The following is a 23437-nucleotide window of genomic DNA, read 5'->3' as shown; positions in this document are numbered from 1 at the left end:
GGTTTAATATACAGTCTGTGGTTTAGACCATAGAGTATTTATACAGTCTATGGTTTAGACCGGCGGAACTTATCGTCCACTGGGAAACTGTTGCGCTTCGGACGCCATGTTGGTTACACAGATCCGAGCCACCCAGAACGGAGGAAACCGGTTCACCCACAACGGAGATGTTTTCTTCCCTTGACAGTCTGGTGCCTGACAGGTGATTACACTGTTAAGCACACTGTAAAGCTCCTCCTCAGTTTGCTACGTTGGAGACAAACCTGGAAAATTCAGAACGGAAAACTAAGACAAGGTAAGATATTTATAGCAGCGGTATAAAATGAGGTTATTGATTCATAACAGTTAGCTAGCTAGAGATTTCCTGCCATTCTTGGACCAAATATTGCGCAAATAATCGTTCATTTAGCTAGCTTAACTTGTATGTAGCTAATGATGATGAAGATAGCTGCGCTTGCTAGCTAGAAACCTGATACGCACACACACAAATCAGCTTTGCTAGTGACAAACATGCTACCATCTGGCTAGGAAACACGTCCTTAGCGATGATCTTACTCTACCTTGTCTTTAAGCCTGGGGCGAAAGGGAAACGCATGAAATGTGTTGCAGCCTCAGCTGAGTTAGCGCGTGACCTTACCGTTACACTGCCAGCCTTAGTCATTTATTCTGAAGAGAGCAACGTACTGTGCTAATACTCTGTAAGGTGGTATGGTCCTCATATAAATAATCTCCATCTCATCGTGGTGTGTAAAGTCTGTAGGGTGCCATGTTTGCTCTGTAACTATCATAAGATTATATGTGTGTGCGTTTGTTAAACGATGTCAGTTTGCTGAGTGTATTTAATTTAAAATAACAGCGTGGGTGTCTCATATTCCTCATTTTTGCAGGACATAAGCTATCAATATGGATACCTCAAAACTTCCTAAGATCCAGGATGAGGAGCGAGAAAGCGAGTTTGGATATGTACATGGAGTTTCTGGACCAGGTCTGCTTTATTGCCTTGCTTTTTTTTGAATTGTTGGATTTCACTGTTTAGCATGTGATGGGTCAAAATACACTTATTATTTTATTTAAATAAAAAAATATAAAACAGTTTGACTGATGTGCAAATACAAAAAAGTTAACAAAGAAACTTCCTTATGTAAAATATGTGGATGTTTGATGATTTTTAGCACATTCCTCTGTATCTATTTCTCTAACAGTGGTGACAGCTACTGCGATGGCAGGAGCAGCCATGTACGAGCTGGTTCGTGTAGGTCACAGTGAGCTGGTGGGAGAAATCATCCGTTTAGAAGGAGACATGGCAACTATCCAGGTCTACGAGGAGACATGTATCCTTTCCACTGCAATGTTACCTACCTCTGCAGTTACACCTGTAACAGACCATATCATGATCTAACCTTAAACATAAATTCACCTTATGTATGCTACATAGAATTGAAATAATTAGATAGAAAATGTGAGTATGAATTTTTAGACATGACTAGAGTGTCAATGTGCTTGCGGTTTATGTGGTTTCCTTAACTTAATGCCACAGCTGGTGTGTCTGTCGGTGACCCTGTCCTTCGGACGGGAAAACCCCTTTCTGTAGAGCTTGGACCAGGAATCATGGGCTCCATTTTTGATGGTATCCAGCGTCCACTGAAAGACATCAATGACCTCACTCAAAGTATCTATATCCCAAGAGGAGTAAACATTGGTGCTCTTAACAGAGACCTCAAATGGGAATTTTCCCCCGGACAGAGTCTGCGTGTAAGAAAAAAATAGTGTGTGTGTGGATGTTGATGTGGATGTCTCTCTTCTGCACCTGTTCTGAAAGATTTCACCTCATCTCCTCTCCAGGTTGGCAGTCATGTGACAGGTGGCGATATCTACGGCATGGTGTTTGAGAACTCCTTAATAAAACACAAGCTGATGCTTCCTCCTCGCAACAGAGGCACTGTCACCTACCTAGCCCAACCTGGAAACTACGATATTTCTGTGAGTGTTTGTCCAGAAGCGAAACACTCGGTAGTTGGATCAAACTTTCTGTGACACTAATTTGCTTTTCTCATTGCGTTCAGGATGTGGTTCTGGAGCTGGAATTTGAGGGTGTGAAGGAGAAGTTCACCATGATGCAGGTGTGGCCGGTACGACAAATCCGCCCAGTCACAGAAAAACTACCTGCCAATCATCCGCTGCTGACTGGTCAGAGAGTTCTGGACGCACTTTTCCCGTGAGTAGTTTTGTGCGAGTTAAATTGAGCAACTTCAGCCTCTTTTTTTTTTTTTTTTACTTTTGCTTTTAATCATGACCTGCGTGCTGTGTAGTTGCGTGCAGGGTGGCACTACTGCTATACCAGGCGCCTTTGGGTGTGGAAAAACGGTGATCTCACAGTCGTTGTCCAAGTACTCCAACAGTGACGTAATTATATACGTTGGCTGCGGAGAGCGTGGAAATGAAATGTCTGAAGTGCTGCGGGATTTCCCCGAGGTAGGTTAAAGAACAAAAAGTCTAAAAAGCATTAAAAAAAGAATAATTGAGTAAAGGGAAAACTAAATGATTTTAATATTTGTTTAGAGCAAAAAGTCTTCAATACAACACAAGCGTTCACATAGTATTATGTTAACCCTGCTCTTGCCTACAGCTTACTATGGAGGTCGATGGCAAGACTGAGAGCATCATGAAGAGAACAGCTCTGGTTGCTAATACATCCAACATGCCTGTGGCTGCCAGAGAGGCCTCCATTTATACAGGTACAAACCATTCACTTTATAGAGAAGTCTCATAGCTTATTTAAATGCTACTACATGATAAATAAAAATGAAAACAAAGTGAATTTTCCCTTTTCTTGTTTCTTTATAAGAAAATGGGAAAATGCTCCATTCTGAATGATGTCAAAGTAGTTAACGCTAAAGTAAATGTCTGTTGTTTTTTTCCTGTTTGCAATTGTTTGGAGAATCCAATTTGTAAATTGAATATATTTTACCTCTGCAGGGATCACACTGTCCGAATACTTCCGAGATATGGGCTATAATGTGAGCATGATGGCCGACTCGACGTCCCGATGGGCCGAAGCTCTGAGAGAAATCTCTGGAAGATTAGCTGAAATGCCTGCTGGTAAGTTTGTGATGGATGTGATTGATTTATATATGTAATTGTAGGATAGTGTGAGGCAGTTTGTGTATGTTGTTGTCTGTAGACAGCGGGTATCCGGCTTACCTGGGCGCCAGGCTCGCCTCCTTCTATGAGCGCGCCGGACGTGTGAAGTGCCTGGGGAATCCTGAGAGAGAAGGCAGCGTCAGCATTGTCGGAGCGTGAGTTGACTTTCGTATAAGCAGAGATTTTTCTTTTCCACATCTGCTATACACTTAAACACAGCAGCACGTGCATGACAATAAAATCGACTTAGAGTAGGTGCATTAAAATCAAGGACCAAGGATTTAAAATTAATTTCCTGCCTTTCAAGCAGTTGCTTTCAGTAACAATGAAAATCCATTTGCAAAGTTTGACTTTTTGGTGCCTTCAAGGATCCTCCACTGTCCAAGTTTCGGCAAGTTTATTGGCAAAGCATTATAAAATCAACTAAAACCAATGGAGGGTTAGCAATCAAATATACACATGGCGCAATGTCTTGCAGCTAAACTGCGTGGTGTACTGTTGAAGCTGTCTTTGGTGGTAAAGTAACTGTCTCCACCTCTCTAAGTTAATTTTGATTCTGTATGATTTTTGGAAAATGTTGTGTTGAAAAGCTCTTACAGTTAGACCTTGTGATTAGCTTACATATTTTTAAGTTCCCTCTTGTCATGAAAGTAAGAAAAGTAAGGTAGCCTAACAAAACAAACCTAGACACGCAAGGTCATAATTTTAGGCTGATTTTCCTTACATACTGTGCATTCCTTAGTGTGTCACCCCCTGGTGGAGATTTCTCAGACCCCGTCACTTCAGCCACATTGGGCATCGTTCAGGTAAGCACCAGGCATGGGCTCTTCAGCCCTTGATCCTAACATTTGATCTTGCAGTCAATATTTATTTCTTGCGCCACTGCTCTTGAGTGTGTGTCGATCTTTTTTGTTTTTTTCGTATTAGGTGTTCTGGGGGTTGGACAAGAAGCTGGCCCAGAGGAAGCACTTCCCCTCTGTAAACTGGCTGATTAGCTACAGCAAGTACACACGAGCCCTGGATGAATATTATGACAAACATTTCCCTGAGTTTGTTCCTCTCCGTACAAAAGCCAAGGAGATTCTACAGGAGGAGGAGGACCTGGCTGAAATAGTGCAACTTGTAGGCAAGGTGAGGCCAGCTCGTTCATTTAATTTCTAAAGGTTTTCTCCTACATGCAGACGTTTTTACAGCCAGGTAATCAATGTGTGAAATCTGTTTCATAGGAGAGGTTTCTGTTAAAAGTAGTTCATCATTTAAATTGTGAGCACGCTGACCTGGTTAGTCAAAAACTGAAAAAAGTGGACTTGTCTTCACAATCTTGTTTTGTTCACAGGCTTCTCTTGCTGAGACCGATAAGATCACTCTAGAAGTTGCAAAGCTCATTAAGGATGACTTCCTGCAGCAGAACGGTTACACCCCTTACGACAGGTAAAGAGAAAATCCACAAAACGCATGTCTTTTCCATTCAAAAGGCCTGAAATGGCAAATACACATATTAAATCTCTCTTTGCTCCATAACAATTCTCTAAGTATTTTCCTTTGCTTGATTATTCCACAAACAGTGAGCTTCACACAGTCTTCTGTCCCTACACACAGGTTCTGCCCATTCTACAAAACTGTTGGCATCCTCTCAAACATGATCTCGTTTTACGACATGGCCCGACACGCGGTGGAGTCCACGTCACAGAGCGACAACAGAATCACCTGGACCATGATCAGGGAGCACATGGGAGAGATCCTGTACAAAATCAGCTCCATGAAGTTCAAGGTGCATGATTGTTCCTCATTTTGTGGTGGAGAACGTCTTGTGCATTGTTTATTTGTTTGTATATGTTTCCTTGTTGTTTTCATCAGTCAAGATAAATAACTTCTTTTCTGTTCAATGGATTCTTTAGGACCCTGTTAAGGATGGCGAAGCTAAGATCAAAGCAGACTTCGCCCAGCTGATGGAGGACATGCAGAACGCCTTCCGGACGCTGGAGGAATGAGTTTCCTACCTCTCCGTTCCTCTCCCAAATATCTAAACCCCAGTGCAGTGCAACATAGTGCAGATAGAATGACCCGTGGTCTGAATGTCTGTCTCAGTCACGTGAACTCTTATGATTTCTTAGTCTTCCCTTTCCTTTTAAACATTCCTGCCCACATTTCCATTTCATTTAGTAGATTTTGACTCATCTACTTCAAAAACACAGTACTGGAATCCCCTAAGACACCTGAAAATATGGTTAGCAACACCTTCACTCAGCCCATTGCATAGCACTTATACGGTAGACCGCTACACCATCATGGTGTGGTTAAAATCAGTGAGCCCCAATCAGGTGTTTTACTTGCACCTAACCAAAAGCTGCAACAAGGAGTGAAAAGGGATATTTTTTCCCCCAGATGTGAAAGTCATGTTAAATACAGATTATTAATCAAATGGGAACATGCACATGGGTAAAGGGAAAGATGCACTGCTTTACTGGATACCAGGGGGTTAAAGGCATTTGTCTACCTCTTAAGTGTGATAGTGTTGTGGAAAATATTCTTTATATTATGTGCAAAAATGTGAATGAATGAGTCCTTTAGAGTTGTGATATAACAGATGTCTCACTATTATGTGCGTGGTGAGTTGCTGTTTCCTGAAATGATTAAAGCTCATTGTGTCAGTAAGATTGCATTTGTCATGTTCATAGGGAGTTGGCTGAATCAGTGTTTGACTTACTTTAATATAATTTATACAAGCACTTTCAAAATGTGGAGCTACTTGTCTGTCCAGAAATTTGCTAACTTAAATTTACAAAGCCAACTTCACTCCTTTTGAAAGCCCGCTCTATAAAGCAGAGGATAAGTACAATTACATTACAAATAGTAGTAAGATTAAAATAACAGATGGGAACAGAAAAGTTAAAAAAAATGAAGTCTATTTTATAAACATTTTGTAGGTCTTTAAACTAAACAGCTGAACAAGGGTGGGAGAATCAACTTTTGACTGCTGCAATTCATGAATACAGATGTTCAGAGAAAGACCTCTAGATGGCATACATGTTGAATGTGCAGGGGGACTGTTAAAGAAAGTCTCTTTTTGATTGACTAACCTCTTGAAGATGTACCCCTGACTGCAGACCCGCAGACACGTTGAGGGGCGGGGTCAAACGTTTAACTCCGCCCAGTCTCCAACCGTCCACTACCCAACTCATTTAATACTGTGGGACTAGAAACCTACTGGATGTGGCGAAATGCAACGATTTAAACATAATGAACTTTCTTTGGTTTTACTAATTATGAAATACAATTTGACACATTTCACAAAACATTAAATACTTCAATAATAAATTAAATGATAAAAAAGTAGAATATTTGAATGTATATTTTCATAATCAATTGCACCTGATACTTTCTTAATGTTATCAAAATCAAACGATCATGAGACTTAAATATTATCAGAATTATATAATGTTATAGTATGTGTATTTATTATAATAAAATATTATTATATATATTATATATATATATATATAATATATATATATATATATATATATAATATAACACCATAATTATGAAATAAGTTAATAACATATATACAACCTAATAACAACAACAATAATTAGATTAGATACTTTTTCATCCCACAGCGGGGATTTTCCTTGTACAGCACAAAAAAGCAAAACAAACATGAGTAACACAAAAGAAAATATTTTAATCCATATATTCATATAACGGCAGATCGCCTTCACACACCTGTTATCCTCTGGCGGTTCTTACACATAAAACTCGCTTAAGAAGGAGACCACGGGTTGAGTTGTGGGTCATTCACTGAAGCATATCTACACTGAAGACATATCTACACTAAAGACATATCTACACTGAAGACATATCTACACTGAAGACATATCTACACTAAAGACATATCTACATGAAGACATTCTACACTGAGACTATCTACTAAGACATATCTACACTAAAGACATATCACACTAAAGACAGATCTAACTAAGACAGATCTACACTACAGTACATGAAAATATCACACTAAAGACATATCTACCAAAGACATCTACACTAAAGACAGATCTACACTAAAGACATATCTACACTAAAGACATATCTACACTGAAGACATATCTACACTGAAGACATATCTACACTAAAGACAGATCTACACTGAAGACATATCTACACTGAAGACATATCTACACTGAAGACATATCTACACTAGACAGATCTACACTAAGACAGATCTACACTAAAGACAGATCTACACTAAAGACAGATCTACAGGCTATCATCCACACGCGAGTCATGGGCGCTAGCCCCTGCACTGGTCGCGCTAACCGCGCTATGCCTGGGGGGGCAGAGACAAGATGTGCTGGGTGTTGTGGATCTGAGCTCTCCTTCATCTCCTGGTTGCAGACGATTCAGAGACCGTCCATGCACATAACGACTGGAACATTGTCCTTCAATGGAAATAATTTCCACACTTTCAGATTACTTGGAGCTAGCAGTTAAAGAAGGGAGTTAGCCTTCCAATCCGAACCTCAGCCTGCTCAACTTGTGCAGAAACATTAAAATAGACATAACAAGCTTTTTTTAATTGTTTTTGAAAACTAAACAACTATAAAAGTCACACTTACTTCCATTATTTATTGACTAAAAAGGGCTGTCCGAAGCGTGGGTGCATACTGCTAAATTCACTCTGATATTGATGAATGACAGGGTCAAATGCTGGAGATTTTTAAAGTTGTAAACGTTTAACCCCGCCCCTCAACGTGTCTGCGGGTCTGCAGTCAGGGGCTTCTCGAATTTTCCACATGATTGTCCTTTTAGTAGCCTTGATGAAGTGGAAAAAAAAATCCTACACCAAACACTATTACACTATTTTGTATATCTACTTGTTTCAACACTTGTTTAAAGCTACAGGATAGGATGCTTTAGACGGATCACCTACGTTTTCTAATACCTGCACTGTCACATCAAATGCAAATATTCTAAACGTGTGCATTTTATATTTATTTCACTAAAATTCACATTTGGTATTTTAGAAAAAAATATCAGACCAACAGACAAAGCCGCAATGTGCACAAATCTTTACAATTCAGAGTTAAATATCACCCAGAAACTATTTTTTATTTTGAGTAATTATTACATTTTCTAGCAGAGCTGCAAAATCTGACCATAAAAATGGCTATTTTTTCAAATTCAACATTAAACAAGCCGTGCGTAACTTTGATCTTGTAAGTATAAACCATTAAAGTCTGTAAAAAATGTAACATTCTTAACTTATTGTGCAACAATCAAAGTTTAAGTTTTAAAAAACTGCATTCTAAATGATCATTTGTTAAGAGTTTAACACTCATAAACTCAGCTAATCCGTGTGAATGTGGTTTGATCAGATGGGATTGACAGTGACGTGGAAACACAAGCCAACATCCCCTGAACTGTCATCATATTTTGATTAAAATGTTGCTTAATTGTAATTGGTACATGACATCACATTGATCCAATGAGTGTCGCCCATTTGAAATCTGTGAGAAACACACAGACAAAGCAATAATATATCAATATCTATCATGAAATAACCCAAGCTGTTTGGCAACTTTTTTTGCTCATATTTAATAAGCTAATTGATAAAAAAAAAAAAAATCTTTAAGGCCTACAAACTGACTCAAGCAATGTCACTCTATTAAATAACGTGGAGGGATATGACCTGTACAGAAGAGAGCATGCTTTGTTTGTTGCGAGTCCAGCATCTGTTGTAGTTTGCTGATGTGTGATCTTCAGCATGTACTCCTGGTCCAGCCTGACTCCCAGCATTAATTCCTCCAAAATAGATTAGAGCCAGTATCTTGGGTTCCGGGCTCCATCAAGACTAATGGAAGCATAACCCAAAGCAGCAAGAGCAGCAGCTTTTCTCTGCATTGATTCTGTCCATCTAGACTCACAGTGATGTAGACATTAAGAGGTTTTAGTGGTCTCTGTCAGGATATACCACTTAACAATGCACCAGCCTGTCTTTCTCTCATTGTTGACTGACCAGCAAAGGGACTGTGTTTTCCCAGTTCTCTTCACTCACTGACATTGTGAATGGGTAAAGACTGGATTCAAGCTTCCGTGTTGGCAAACAAGCTTTCTACTGAAGTGTTCACGAGCAAGAATCTGAATCCAAATTCCGTGCAGGGTTTTGGAATTGTATCTGACCCTGTGCTCTAACCCTCTGCAGTTGGGCAAAAGAAATGAAGACTTCCCTGCTGCTGAGACTCCTTATCACGTTGTCCCTGTTAGTATCTAGAGTTGTCACAGATCTCACACAAAGAATGTATAGAAACATAACTAAGAGTCCCCTGGTTATCTGGATGCCTCTGATCTCTCTCTCTCACACACACACACACACACACACACAACCACCACACACACACACACACACACACACACACACACACACACACACACACACACTCTTCCAGAGTTGTCTGTGTGAGAGTAGCAAGGTCAGGTTGCTTGTGGGAGGAAATATGATCCCAGAGGGTGGGGCTGCCCTCTGGATCATTCCTCACTCTTTCATCTATGAGAGCCTGCCATGTTTCTCATAAAGAACACCCTCATCCAGCTTAGTGCGGATTGTCAGAGCGGCTGTTACAACTTTTGAACACCTCAACATAGCCTGTCAGCTTTGGAGAGGGGCATGAAAGACTCCTGGCTCTCTGCCTTCCTCAACCAGTTGAGGTAACACCTATATTTACCAAGCATGAAAGTATTTAAACTTCAAATGGTAACTGAAAGAAGCTGTAAAGCAGAAGAAGGCTATCTAAGAGAACAACTTGTGAACTATTTAATGACAAGCAAGGAAGATAGTCTTGGGAAAAGTGAGCTGACAGATATAACACAATATCCAGGTTGCCTTCTGTTGGGACACTTCCACTGTGGGAATTCAAGAAATTAAGACCAGCTCACTGCACTGAAAGGGTATGGCAGCAGCACCGCCACAGCAGAAACATGCCAAATTTCTTTTTCTGATCAAATGACTGATGAGAAAGTAGGCTGCTGTTTTCTTTCTTTTTTTACCTCGGTCATTGACAGAAGGAGCTTGGTGACAAGGTGTTATCTTGTTAATCGTTCCCCTCTTCATCGTTTCCTGAAGATCACATAACTTTTAGCTGGAGAGCGTACACCTGACATTTCAGCCCACATGTGTTGATGGTTTTGTATTTTTGTTGCAGACTCAAAAGGTAAGTTAAGAGAGGGAATGTTTTGTGTAGGCTTTGTGAAGTTGGCTATTCTTATTGACACAACTGAAACATCCAGATAAAGAGTTAAATAAGTAAATGTTGAATAATAGTTATTATATGGCAGCCTGGTTTAAAGTCATACAAAAACTGTTAAATTAGGAAACTATAAGACAAACAATCACAAGCTGATATACATATTTTGTTTTCCTACTTTTAACATTTTCTGTTAATTCCTGTATACATCTGGATTAGGCTCTGTATGTAAAATAATAATAAAATAATAACTCCCACTGGCAATAACTCATGTACATCTCTAAGTGTTGAAGACTTGGGTTTGCTGGCCCAGATAACAGAGTCCCTGTGGACACAGTGGCCTTGTTTTAAACAAATTACATTTAAAACTCTTGGGGACTGCTAATCGTCTGATTTTGGAAATAATTAATTTTTTACAACAAACAGAATACCTTCTAGTAAATTACATGTACAGGTTGAGTCTAGTAAACGTTGCCGTAACCTTCTAAATAAGATATGATGAGTTAGTGTATGTGTGTGAGATGCGGAATGAAAGAAGACATCAATAATCAGTATACCCTTTTTGTTCTGAGGATTGTTATTGGTTGTGTAATACATATTATATCATATATACATACATTACAGATATATTTCCCCCCCACCAATGTACTGTAACTGTGTAGTTCATTGCTCAAGAGTATTCATTTTAAAAGGATGGCCTTTTGTGTTGAAATGTCAGCTTGTAAACTTCCATGTCATCTCTAGCAAGCCATTATGAAATGGGAGAAGTTAAAGCCTCCTGAGCCAGATGATCCTATGTGTTGCTGTGAGTGTGACTACGACCAGTACGGATGTTGCTGTGACTGCGAAGATCTGGATGAAGCCTTTAACAGGTATGAAGGGTTTGAGGGAAAAGGTCAGTACTGAGTAGAACATACTGAAGTGCTATACTGGAAAGTAAAAGAAGCCTAAAATACTTACATGTTATTCACATAGAAGTAGCTCATTTGTTTAAAGAAAGTTCAGTAAGTAACAATCTCTTTATGTATGATAAGAAATATTGATACCACCCCTCAAGTCTGACAGTGAAATTGAAGGCTACAGCCAGTAGCTGGTTAGCTAGCTTAGCATAATGACTAGAGACATGCAAACTGGCAGACATCAGAGTGGTATCAATTTTCACATCCAACTTTCGGAAAGAAAATGTGAATTTGCCAATGTCAAACTATTGCTTTACTGTGACACCGATGCTGAAGTCCTGTATTGTATAGGGTCCCTGAGTTAAAATCTAGATTGCAAGCCCTTATTGTTTCAGTCTTTGTTGCGCTAACATTTTGCATATTCCTTAAACCATGTATGCTTTATCAAGTTACCACAAACAAATTACTTTTTACTGAGTAATGCATACATAACAAACAGACAATGGGAGAAATGGGGGCCTTAAAGCTCATGTATTTTTTTCTTGGGGGCCCCTTAAGGTTCTGACACTTGAGATTTTCTCACAAAGTTTTTTATTATGCTGTTATAGAACCAATGTTAACTCTACATCTTAAATTCAAAAAGGACAGTTCAGTACTTGATTAAATTCTACTTATGTGAAAGCAAGATCACTGATTTTAGAGTGTAAATAAATGCAGCACAAGCACATTGTAAGCGAATGAAAAACTAATTACTTTTCACCCGTGAAAAGAGCAACTGTATTAGCCATACTCATAGTTTCAAATGTTTGTAATTTTGACTTGGTGACCACTGTTCTCTGTAGGTGGCTGAAAGACAGACCACCTAAAGGCGGATCTCAGTCTCCTGTACTTGGGGCCATGATTGACAAGCTGGAGATCTCCATGATCCCGGCCCTGGTGCTGCTACCTGTCCTGCTCCGGGTTGCAGCGCTGCACTACCTGCTGGGTATCATCATCCTGACAGCTCTGCCCATCCTGGTACTGTGGTACTACTACGCCACGCACAAAAAGAAGAGACGCACCCTTTTCTTCCTCACTCTTGCACTCTTTTCCCTGTTCCACATGTATTATCTCTTCATCACAGAGATTTTACCTCGTGGGGACGTCAGCCAGCTGCAGGTGTGTGCTGTGACCACAGGGGTGATTCTTACTGTCATCTCTCTCATTCACACCAAGAGAGGCGCAGGATTGGTGACCTCTTCACTATATAAAGCACAAAGTCAAAGTCTGGAGGCTAACAAGGGCTCCGCACACCTTAAAGGATCTATCCAATCAGCAGCCTCCTCAGGGACTTCAGCAGAGTTCCAGACAACAAAAGCGGCCGTGGCTGCAAAATGGAGCAACTGTCCTGTGTGCAAAATAATGCGACCCCCTCGAGCCGGACACTGTCGAACCTGTGGATCCTGTGTCCAGCGTCTGGACCACCACTGTATCTGGTGGGTTGGATAGAACCTATGTATTTATATATTTCTTGTGTTGCCTGTGACTTAGAAGTAATTCAATTATTCTTTTCTGTGTTGTGCATTCACAACAGATCATGAAAATAAAGTATAAAAGATGAACTGCACTGTAATTACACAACAACCATATATTTAGCAAACTTCTCCTGTATCCTGTTTTCTTCCACAGAAGAGAAACTACCGAAGGTTAACATCAACCATCATTAGATTACATAACAATCCACCAATTTAGTTGCACTTTCTAAAGTGCACACTTCTCATACCAGGTCTAAAACTGTTGTTGGCCCTTGAAGAAGTGAATTTGTCTGGGCTTGACCTCTAGAAATAGGCAGACACGCACATACTGGTCTACAAATAGCAAATGTGTCAATTACATGGATTTCAATCAGCAATTAAAGTGTAATTCCAACAGATAATAACAACACATTTTCCCACTTACCCATAGTTGTATGAAAATACGTTGGGTTGCTTCCCTTTAAAACAATGGAGGGGAATGGAATATAGTTTGTGTGGTGTAGAGTGTGTTTCCAGAAACAATGTTCTGGTTATTTAGGATAATCCACGGACCTTTCTGTGAACGGTTGGGAACTATTTTCAGCCAAAGGTAAAAAAAAAAAAGGGAAATTCATAACAGTTCTTAAAAATAAAAACTTAAACTATTGAGGTCCAAGCACCCATGTCAGACAAACGGGAGTAAGAAACCATTACCGGATAGGCCTTATAATAACGTCATTCCAATCTAAACTTTCAAATCTTGCTCATTTCTACATACAACAGTAGTTGTTTAGAGCCACAGAATCAGGAACTAAACCGGTACATTGTGTTGTGTATCTGTGTCATGTCTGCATGTGTTGAGGTGTTGTAGGATAAACAGCTGCGTTGGACAGGCAAACCACCGCAGTTTCCTACTGACCCTGTCTGTGTTCGTGTTGACCTCTCTGTATGGAATCAGTTTGGTGCTCAGCAGCCTCTGTCCTCACCAGTATCTAATGACGGCTCTCCTCTACTGCCCCGGCGTCTACAGTCAGTCCAGGTACAATCCTCCTGTCCTGTCTCCATCAGGACTGCAGGTGACTGTCAAAGTAAAAGCTCTTATTAAAACAAAAACTCTAAATCTAAACTCTCCTGGTTGCTATTACATGTACAATAAAAGAAATGTTCAAATGAATATTAGTGACTACATTAAAAGCATTGGCAAGGACATATATTTTTTTCAGTGCAACAATTGAAAGATGATTTTATTTGTAAATTATAGACTGACAACTGTTGATAAAAGTTTTTTGTGGCACTATTTTACAAGAAAACACATTTTCAGCTTGTACCATTGTTAAATTGCAGTTGTTCTTTGTAGTAAAAAAAGTTATTTATATATTTAGTATTGTTGGTTTAATTAACATAAACAGCAGACAGACGTTTGGCAAGGTGTGCATGCAAATATTTAAGCATTATAGTGTTACCTCCTTTAACTTTTGATTATTTTTGGGGCATTTTTAGGCCTTTATCGACAAGACAGCTAAAGACATGAAAAGGGAGAGAGAAGGGGGAATGACATGGAGCAAAGGGCCACACTTGGGAGTCAAACCTTGGCCCGCTGCGTCGAGGAGTAAACTTCTATATATGGGCACGCTTTACTTTGGATTTTGTCATGTCATATTAACTACAAATGATGATTGGTAAACTGATCAACTTAAACCATTTTCAATGAAAATGAAACAGCAGGTTTATAGTTTCGTGACAGAAGTATTACAAACAAAGTAAAGTGATCAGCTGTCACGGTGGAACCAGTGTAAAAGAAAGTTAATAATTCTGTACTTTTAAATACTTTTCAAACACTATATTATATTGTTTATCTTTACAGCATGGCACTTTGCTTCACCTGTGCTTGGTACAGCAGCATTGTCACTGGTGGACTGCTTCACCTGTTGGTGGTACAAGTTCTGAATATCAGCTTCAATGTGACGGAGCGCGAGGCTCAGCTGGCTCTGAGGAACAAAACGGGCCAGAGGCGCCTGTGGGGACTCGTCATCGTGACAGGAGAGCATTCACGTGGCTTCTGTCACAACTGGGTTGAGTTCCTCACCATGGCAGATGTCTCGGTTTCTCCTCGCTCCAGCCTCACTGACTTGGTCTAGTTTCACTTTGTACTCTCTAGTAGCGGTTGTAGTAGCAACATCATGATAACGCACTGTTAAAACAGCATTTGTGAAGAACTGCATTGTTTTTAGGATATATCAGCTGATATCTTCCCATGCTTATTGCATTCCAGCCTCTTCATAAATTACATTAAAAACTATTGATATTTCCCTGGAATCAAGGTCGCAGAATATCAAGGTGCAACTATGGAAAATTGTTTAGGGGTTGGAAGTTGTATGACAATTTCTTCTAGGAAATAACATACAGTCCCAAGGCTGACTAAAATCGAAATATCAAAATATTGTTGACTGCATGTCAATTAAGAAATAATGGAAAAAATCTTGGAAGAAATGAAAAACACTGGGGTTTAAGTAAAAGAAGAACAACAGCCATGATTCAGTTCTGATCTGTATTTTAAGTGTCTGCCTTTGGATGCCTCCCTGTGGAGGTCTTAGGAGTCAAACTGGAAGAAATCCCTTTGACACCCTGGGGACTTTATATATCCCATCATAGCACTTGTATTCAGTCAGCATTTGTTAGAACAAAACAGGTATGAAAAACTGGCACAGAACCAATCGAGCACTGCGTCTGACCCCTGTGAGTGAGTAATGGGTGTACAGTCAGAAGTTCCTGGAGTAGTCAGCAATCTATAATGTTGATGCAATCTGTATTAACTCAATATCCTTTTCTGCAGTGCTCTGTTTTATCAATTTTTTTTAATGTAATGGTTTTTGTCCATTGCTTTCTGATAGTGCCACTACTTCGAAATATACATTTCAAGACATGCTGGGATAGTTTCTGTGAATAGTCAATTACTATTACATAATGTAATTATGTTTTTATACTAAGCTGAACACCACAGTCCTGTCCATCATTGGAATGTATAAGACTGAATGTGTATAAGTAAATCTATTCACTCTTATATAGCATAATAAACAGCAAACGGAACACTGTGATGTCTAGACTCCATACACTTCCTATGATTAATCAATTATTATAATGCACAGCTTTGGTCAAGCAGGTTGTTTAAATCAATATCTTTTCTAAAATTTAAATCCCTCAGTCTATGGAGTCCATCAGCCCCATAGCAGTGGATCTGGAGTATTGCTTTCCTCTGATGCCACCCTCAGGCCAGTCTGTGCATTATTTCCCACCTAGTGCTCATGATGTTATGAACAGCAAGCTGTCTCTTTTTTTTTTTTTTTTCCTCCCTCCCTCCACCACTGTGGATTTCAGGTGTGTACTAAGCATTGCAGGATACCCAGTGTCCATCTGATGTCTAGATGTACTGCACATCTGTTGTAAATAGGTTATTTCATCAAAGTTTGTTTTATCTTACATTACTGCCCTACAACCTACGACATCTACAAGTATGTCGATTTCACAAGTCTTTAAGAGGCTACAGCCCGTCCTGAAGGCCATGTCAATATGCAACAAGAGGATTTGTTTCTGAAAAAAGTGTCGATTCATTGGGAACAATTTTTGCTCTATTTTTTAAATTTCTTAAGAGCCCTGTGAATGGTAACTTTAGCTGAGACTCATCCTATACAGTCAGTGTAGATTAATATAATATACTCACAAGTTGAAGCCTTTCCACTAGAATCCCCATAACATTTTACACATGCATGCTGCTCAAGACAAAGCAAAGGGCAAACTCATTTAGTCACTCCATGAGCGCCATCCTCTGGCTGATTTGTCAACGTTTTCCCCAAGAAACCTTAAGATCTAAAACAGCAGACTCAGCAGCGCATTAAACTCCCAGGACTATATCCGTTAAACCCTCTACGTCATATTTTATTTTCATGCCCTGATTCCAATCTTCCCATAAACTTAATTTCTGGGATTTTAGTACTACCATTTCATTCCTTTTTTTTTTTTTCTCTTCGCCACAGTTGGATGTCCAGTATGTTTGTGTACAGTGTGTATGCACACCTGCCTCGGAGCTCCTTGGCACACATGTCAGATGTACAGCTAGACAGACGGATAGAGACTGTGATTGCTTTGAGCGATGAGCTGTTCAGAAATATTCTGTCATATTTTCTCTGTGATGATTCACGGTTTTATTGATAGCTCAAGCCGTTAAATGGGGAGAGCTATTACCTTTCTCACACAGAGCAGTTAATTTGGGCTGTTGTGAAATCTGCATGACAAATAATAAATCAATCTATTGTCTAAACGTAAATCAGTTTTAAGATTTAGTACGTTTCTGCACTGCTTGTGGCAATTCACAAATTTCTGCAGCTGCAGTGTTTTGTATGAGCCTGCCTGTATTTATCAAAATGTGCAAGTATAAAATACTTCTCTGGCACAACATTACTATTTGTTGTCTTGGGGCAAAAGGCTTACCTGTTTAAACTGGCGAGGTACAGTATGTAGGTTGGAGGAATCTTTGTACTGTGGCGTGTATCTGCTTGCACCTGACTGCTTCCAACTAATGAACACCAATTCATCTCCTCATCATCACTCCTGGATTCATTATTGGAGCTGTGCAGCAGACATAAGATCCTGCAGAAAGTCGAGAGCTCACACACAAAAGTGACATTTAGATCAGAATTACAGGTACACCTAATGGTATTGGAAAGGTTCAGTAAAAGTAGTGGCATCAAAATATACTTATCAAAGTATTAAAAGTAAACATACAAGTTTCATCTATATTAATGCATCATAATGAATGTGTTATGTAGTATATATGTAATACTTTTTGTAACAATAATCTGAACCTCCAAAGTAAAAGCTTAAAGATAAATGTAGTGAAGTACAAAGTACAATATTTCCCTCTGAGATGTAGTGGGGTTGAAGTATAAAGTAGCATTACATGGAAATACCCAAGTAAAATGCAAGTACCTGTACTTTGCTGCTTTCCACCAACGGCTAGGCCTATAGGTGAGATGTGAGGCTCTTGATGTTTGAAACTTAATGTGAAAGCAGTTTTATTATTTCTTGTGAGGGAGCTGAAACCTGCATACAGAATACATCATTATTTTCTTTCATGTCTTTATAAAGACCCTAAAGTTCCCCAGGAAAGCATTTCAATTCAACGCATAGTGATGCATGATTAGAAATCCAATCACGCATTTGTGTTGTCTCTGTGTTTTACTATCACAACTGCTGACGGATTACTTTGATTCTGTGGTCTCTGCCACAGAAAGCCCTGGAGGGCAGCCACTGCCTTGTTTACCACTTTTGGCTACTGTGTTTTTACTGCTTAATGCTCACAATCGGGAGGCTGTAAAATGAAATAGCTTTATCAAATAGCGCAGTTTCTTTCCAACTCTAAAGTATCCATGTAATAGACAGGATATCGTCTTGAATCACTTCTTTTTCAAGTTATGTAGTTTCTCTACTGTCATGTGTTCCCCCTCTCACATGGTTGATTGAATTCTGCCCTGGCAGGACTAAAAGCTTACTGTGTGGCTGTGAAACAGGTATGTGAAGCGTTCACGTGTTTGGACCCATCCCAGCTCCAGGGTCTGTCTGTGTATGTGTGTGTGTGTGTGTGTGTGTGTGTGTGTGTGTGTGTGTGTAAAGGTAAACTCACTCTCCACTATATAAAGGGTTGTCAGCAGTACTTCAACAACAGATCTTCATCCACACTCTCTTCCATCATCGTTACCACAACTGCTCCTGCTCATCAGTAGCTATGACTCTACTGCTGGCAGTGCTGGCCGCCGTGCTCGGCTCCTTGACGGTTTCTTCTGAAGTCGTTCCCCAGGCAGACTTCAACATACAGGGGGTAAGACACATAACTGGGTGAATTATCAACAGTATTTTTTATCTTTGTCACAATATTGATTTATAGAGCATTTGTTAAACTCCACCCCACAACTATCTTACCAAGGAGGAACAAAGGATTCCACAAGGCAAGTGTCACATGTCGATTATGAAATTGTCGAAGGAAGTTATTTGAAGGCATGCATGATATTAGCTAAAATAAGTAAGATGCTGAGTATTTGAATTTGTCTGGTGTTGTTTATATTCTTGGATATTTGTAAAATAGCAGCTGTGTACTTGAATTTGTTGTGTATTTGCCACTTTTTTGCAATTATTAAGGTGACATTTAAGGAAAAATATGTTAGTAACCAACTGTTCTAAACTTGACATCACATTCATGTGCACTAATGGACAAATGTGCGTATATTATGAACTTGTTCACTAAGTAATGAATGAATACACTTAAAAATAAATTTTAACTTGAATGTGTCACTTGCTATTATTTAAAACACACGTTTAATGTTTGAAGGCAGGCCACAGTGAGTGTTACTGTAAGTATGACTGTCATGTTTGTGTTTGTGTCATGCCTTGTGTGTGCCCACAGGTTGCAGGGAAGTGGTACCTGATTGGATTTGCCACTAACGCCGAGTGGTTTCTCAACCATAGAGCAAGCATGAAGATGGGCATGGCCATGCTTACCCCAACTGCTGATGGGGACCTGGAGATATCCTACGCCAGTCTCAAGTGAGTGTGAGAGGAGGGAGAGAAAGAATGAGGTTACAAATCATTGGTGTTAATAATGTTTCAATGTTATTTTTTCTTTGCAGATCTGACGGCTCTTGTTGGAGAATGAACAACCTGGCCAAGAAGACTGATGTGCCTGGAAAGTTCATGTACACAAGCGAGCGTGAGTCCCCCCCCCCCCCCCCCCCCCCCCCAGCAAACACACACACACACAAATATGAAACAAAAAGAGGCATGCATGCAATGTAACAATTAAACCACCCACAGCATTTCTGCTTTCAAATAACCTCTTCTGCCGTCCTCCCTTCATCAGGCTGGGGGAGTATAAATGACATGCGCATGGTTGATGTGAAGTATGACGAATACGCCCTGACTCACACCATTAAGAAAAAGGGGAGTGTTCTCACCGTGGTCAACAAACTATATGGTAAAGCTCTCCTTAGCCATGATGCTACCCTCTGTTTTATGAATCTAATCTTCAGTACGGTAATGCATACTGAGGCAGATTAATAACATCATGTGGTCTGACAGGCCGTGGAGTGGACCTCAGCGCTGACCTGATGGAGAAGTTCAGGCAGTTCTCCTTGAAGACTGGCATCCAACCGGAAAATATTGCTTTCCTTCCCAAAAATGGTACGTTTCCTATTAGTGGAAAGGTTGTATGTAAAAAAATTAAATTAACTAAATAACCTGTGGTTAAGCATGATGTTAAGCACTACTCACCTTACTTTGTTCATTTTATCCTTCTTTAGAGGAGTGCCCAGCTGCCTAGTTTTCTGCACCGGCCACTGTATGTCAACAACGCTGTCTGAAGACATTATCTGAATAAATTATTACATCTACTGAGGAATCATGAACTCAATTCAGATTGTTTACTCTGCTCTTTCAAAACGTATTAAACTCAATTATTAACACTAAACGTGATGTGAAGCCTGCTTTCAATACACCACACTTGGCTTTTATCTACCAAAATGCTTGAACTGTAATCCTAACACACTGTAAACAACTTTTATTTTGTTTGTTACAAGAAAACTACCGGGGGGGCCTTTAACAATGAGGGTAAATAGAAGACACAACGGCTAAAATACTTTGCTTTTATTAACTTTTTTAACAAATACGTTGAGTACATCCATAACGACACAGTTCAGATTTTCTTTTTATCAAGTGTTCACATCTACACGCTTTATACAGATTTGTATACAAAACAATAATTTACGTCCCATAGAAGTCTAGTTACACTTAACTATCCAACAACTTGTAAATGAAATAAATATAAAAACAGGAATAATCACAGGTGATAACAAAAATGTAAAAAGCCATAGTACACCACCAGCACCGGTCTTCTGAAGTTGCATCTAAAAAGACATACACTTTCCCCTTCTACTGGCAAAAGTACGTCTGTGAGGGCGAAAAACAAAAAGTTCAGTCCATAGTTTCATAACAGCCGCCCCAGTTAAACGGTGTGATTCCTATTTTGGCAAAACTGTTATATTGGGACACTGATGTCTGATTAACCCAGCCTACTATCAGCACAAATATCATCCTGATGCTTGCAGATTATGCTTTTCTGTGATTTAAAAGATATGTCAATTTATATGAGAAACAAGTTTGTTCATAGAAAAATAAAACGTGAAAACACTTCCCTCATCTATCTGCTTTTTTTATTTTTTTTTTAAATAAATTAATGGGATTTTGCTCTCCGGGTAGCATTAATGGATTAAAATTACAGTCAGTCGGGGCTTCATCTTTACTGCTTTGGGCACTTACTTCTGAAAAATTTATAAGACATTTACTGAGTTGGAAGTGATATATCATAGGTGTATGATAATGAAGTGATGGGGTAATGACCGCATTGTGATATACAGTATGTGCATATGTGAACCTTTAGTCAATGCCATGACATCCATTATTTTACTGTGTACTTTGTGTTAATTCAATGATTGATAACCCCTGTGTACAAAGCTAAGAATTAATGTTTCTTTTCTCTGAGTGCTGTACACAGCGAGCCTTGTGTTTTTAACAACAAAAAAACTATGTTACAGAGTGGTGGGGTCAGAGCACAAGGAAGCACAACAGATGCTTTGTTTGTCATTTACTCTTCCTCTCTCACTCACACACTCTCGCAAACTCATTTCATTCATCATGATCTTTACCAAGATGGCAAGTGCTACTGGAAACAGGTTCCTAATCTATACTGCTGTGTTAAGTACATTTTAACAAAACAATGCAAAAGATTAGCAAATTACACTTCAGTTTTGAGACAAATAATTAGGACCATTGTGATTGACAACTGATTTCTGCCTGCAAAATTAAAAATGTATATCTACAAAGAGACATCTGCACAATCTGCCATGCACACTGTTACCAGCAAAGGGACATGCAGTTAAAAGTGCAAGTCTACGGAGGGGTTCTGTTGCCAACCCGGACAAAGCATTAATGTTATGTACATGTGTATACATTTCTGAACAAACATTAGGATGAGGATAAAAAAAAAAAAAGAAGAGCAAAACAGAACGGACTAAGTGCAGCACGCACACACGTCACATTATTTCAATATGACTGGTGTTGTGCCGAGGGTGCAGAGAATGGGGTGTGATGGTTGCTTTAACATGGTTCTTTGTTGTGGCACAGGATTTGGCTCGGTCAGAGTCAATCTGCCTGCACCACGTCCTTGTGGTGGCGCATGATATGCTGGTTCTTCTCCGAGGGTCGTCGGAACCCTTTCGAACAGATCTCGCAGCGGTGCGGATAGTCTTTCGTGTGAATGGAAATCACGTGCCGCTTGAAACCCGAAGCGTCCCCTGTGCTGTAGTCACAGTACTGGCACTGGTAAATTCTCCTTTCTTTTTGTCCTTTGCCAATAACTACAGTGACACTGCTGGCTAAGCTGGCTGCACTGACTCTGCCAGGCGGGCCCGAGGCGCTGGACGCACTAGGTGCAGACTTTTTAGGCGTCACAACAGGAGTGTGCGTCTCTGTCCTCTTAGACTCACTCTTTTCCGGAGAGGCCTGTTGCTCCTTTGTGTGGACAGACAAGATATGGCGACTGAGAACAAAAGGGTCTGCAATTTTGAAGTTGCAGTGCCGGCATTGATGGAGTTTCTTGGTGCGGTGGGCTACTGAGTGCTTCTTCAGTTCAGATGGCCGGTGGAAGCCTTTCCCACAGATGGCACATTTGTGTGGATAGTCCTTGGTGTGAACAGATATGATATGGCGTTTTAGGTCACTGGAGTTGGAACTTTTGTGATCACAGTGGGCACAATGGTGGGTCTTATTCTCTTCGTGTGTTAGTCCGTGCTGCATTAACTCCTCCTCCTCTGCAAAGGTCTGGAAACAGCGCTCACATTTGTATGGCATCTCTTTGCTATGCTTAGTCTTGATGTGTGTCTTGAGATTAGAAGAATCGGCCGACTTGTAGTCGCAGTACAGGCAGGAGTAGGGCTTCTCGCCCGTGTGCGTGCGCATGTGTTTCTTCAATTCTGAAGGGTGTCGAAAGCCTTTTCCACATTCCACACAGATGTGAGGGAAGCTCTTACTGTGAACTGCCAACAAGTGTCGATTGAGCAGTCCTTGCTCAGCTGTTTCATAGTCACAGAACTTGCATTTATGCATCTTGTTGGGCGTTGGAGGTGGCTGGCTCTTGGGCTCTCGGTGGTGGTGCTGCAGTCTGTGAGAGAACAGCGCTGCCTGCTGGTGGAACTCCTTGCCACACATTTCACACTCGAAAGGGGCCTTGCTGCTCAGAGCGTGCACCTCCATGTGGTTGTGGAGGCTAGCTTTTTTGTTGGTGGTGAAGTCACAGTCTGTACATTGGTACTTTTTCCTTGTCAGAACATCTTGGTGATGATTCTTGGTGTGGCGTTTCAGGAATCCCCGTGACTTGAACTTTTTACCACATAGCATGCAGGGGTAAACGGTCAGAGGCTGACCGTATGGACCGATGATGATGGCTGGAGAGAAAAATGACAAGAGGGAGACGGAAATGACAACATGCCCATTAACTTTTGGTCACCTTCCATTTTGGTGTTTAAAGGTGCAATATGTAATACTGACAGCTAGTGTTTAA

General features: G+C 40.1%; 4 protein-coding genes and 1 long non-coding RNA gene across 9 annotated transcripts in view; 3 read left to right on the top strand and 2 right to left on the bottom strand.

Annotated features, from left to right (window-relative positions):
- The first annotated feature begins 26 nt into the window (after positions 1-26).
- On the top strand, positions 27-5296 carry LOC116700584 (V-type proton ATPase catalytic subunit A). The gene is made up of 15 exons (XM_032533897.1): positions 27-295; positions 888-985; positions 1203-1331; positions 1538-1752; positions 1843-1980; positions 2064-2215; positions 2310-2472; positions 2627-2735; positions 2977-3099; positions 3182-3296; positions 3884-3947; positions 4069-4272; positions 4478-4572; positions 4741-4912; positions 5040-5296. Exons 2-15 carry the CDS (start codon positions 904-906, stop codon positions 5130-5132), a joined length of 1854 nt encoding a protein of 617 aa, XP_032389788.1. The 5' UTR covers positions 27-295; positions 888-903; the 3' UTR covers positions 5133-5296.
- Positions 5297-9692: 4396 nt separating this feature from the next.
- Positions 9693-15861, top strand: LOC116700807 (palmitoyltransferase ZDHHC23). Of its 3 annotated transcripts, none has more exons than XM_032534283.1 (5): positions 9693-9849; positions 11130-11257; positions 12127-12759; positions 13649-13816; positions 14642-15861. In XM_032534283.1, the coding sequence occupies exons 2-5, from the start codon at positions 11139-11141 to the stop codon at positions 14913-14915; spliced, it is 1194 nt and encodes a 397-aa protein (XP_032390174.1). In that variant the 5' UTR covers positions 9693-9849; positions 11130-11138; the 3' UTR covers positions 14916-15861. The 3 variants fall into 3 exon arrangements, with proteins under 3 accessions (XP_032390174.1, XP_032390172.1, XP_032390173.1); XM_032534281.1 differs by having other exon boundaries at positions 9693-10352; XM_032534282.1 differs by having other exon boundaries at positions 9693-10352; positions 11104-11257.
- Positions 12565-17876, bottom strand: LOC116700814 (uncharacterized). The gene is made up of 4 exons (XR_004334741.1): positions 17761-17876; positions 17263-17421; positions 13697-13857; positions 12565-12756 (listed from the first exon to the last, which is right to left on the bottom strand). It is a non-coding gene; the product is annotated as an uncharacterized LOC116700814 (long non-coding RNA).
- A 504-nt stretch (positions 17877-18380) lies between these two features.
- On the top strand, positions 18381-20290 carry zgc:153704 (Lipocalin-like). 2 transcript variants are annotated; one of them, XM_032534289.1, is made up of 6 exons: positions 18381-18649; positions 19232-19371; positions 19455-19528; positions 19685-19798; positions 19903-20004; positions 20124-20290. In XM_032534289.1, the coding sequence occupies exons 1-6, from the start codon at positions 18557-18559 to the stop codon at positions 20141-20143; spliced, it is 543 nt and encodes a 180-aa protein (XP_032390180.1). In that variant the 5' UTR covers positions 18381-18556; the 3' UTR covers positions 20144-20290. The 2 variants fall into 2 exon arrangements, with proteins under 2 accessions (XP_032390180.1, XP_032390178.1); XM_032534287.1 differs by having other exon boundaries at positions 19455-19534.
- Positions 20291-20451: 161 nt separating this feature from the next.
- LOC116700802 (zinc finger Y-chromosomal protein 1) overlaps positions 20452-23437 on the bottom strand; it is a 9785-nt gene continuing 6799 nt past the window's right edge. For both annotated transcript variants that reach the window (XM_032534273.1, XM_032534274.1), the window contains one exon: positions 20452-23321. In XM_032534273.1, coding sequence (XP_032390164.1) covers positions 22021-23321 — 1301 coding nt within the window. In that variant the 3' untranslated portion in view covers positions 20452-22020. The remainder of the gene's footprint in view (positions 23322-23437) is intronic.

This window comes from Etheostoma spectabile, chromosome 13 (genome assembly GCF_008692095.1).
Source record: "Etheostoma spectabile isolate EspeVRDwgs_2016 chromosome 13, UIUC_Espe_1.0, whole genome shotgun sequence".
In the NCBI taxonomy this organism is placed as follows: domain Eukaryota; kingdom Metazoa; phylum Chordata; class Actinopteri; order Perciformes; family Percidae; genus Etheostoma; species Etheostoma spectabile.
Note: the sequence above shows the minus strand (reverse complement) of the source record. Positions and strands in the feature narration are given on the sequence as shown.

Coding starts and splice junctions, on each gene's coding strand:
- LOC116700584 (XM_032533897.1), top strand. CDS start 904: ATGGATACCTCAAAACTTCCTAAGATCCAGGATGAGGAGCGAGAAAGC. Junction 1,981..2,063: donor CTGGAAACTACGATATTTCT/GTGAGTGTTTGT, acceptor CATTGCGTTCAG/GATGTGGTTCTGGAGCTGGA. Junction 4,913..5,039: donor TCAGCTCCATGAAGTTCAAG/GTGCATGATTGT, acceptor TGGATTCTTTAG/GACCCTGTTAAGGATGGCGA.
- LOC116700807 (XM_032534283.1), top strand. CDS start 11,139: ATGAAATGGGAGAAGTTAAAGCCTCCTGAGCCAGATGATCCTATGTGT. Junction 11,258..12,126: donor CTGGATGAAGCCTTTAACAG/GTATGAAGGGTT, acceptor TGTTCTCTGTAG/GTGGCTGAAAGACAGACCAC. Junction 13,817..14,641: donor GGCGTCTACAGTCAGTCCAG/GTACAATCCTCC, acceptor TTATCTTTACAG/CATGGCACTTTGCTTCACCT.
- zgc:153704 (XM_032534287.1), top strand. CDS start 18,557: ATGACTCTACTGCTGGCAGTGCTGGCCGCCGTGCTCGGCTCCTTGACG. Junction 18,650..19,231: donor CAGACTTCAACATACAGGGG/GTAAGACACATA, acceptor GTGTGCCCACAG/GTTGCAGGGAAGTGGTACCT. Junction 19,372..19,454: donor ATATCCTACGCCAGTCTCAA/GTGAGTGTGAGA, acceptor TTTTCTTTGCAG/ATCTGACGGCTCTTGTTGGA.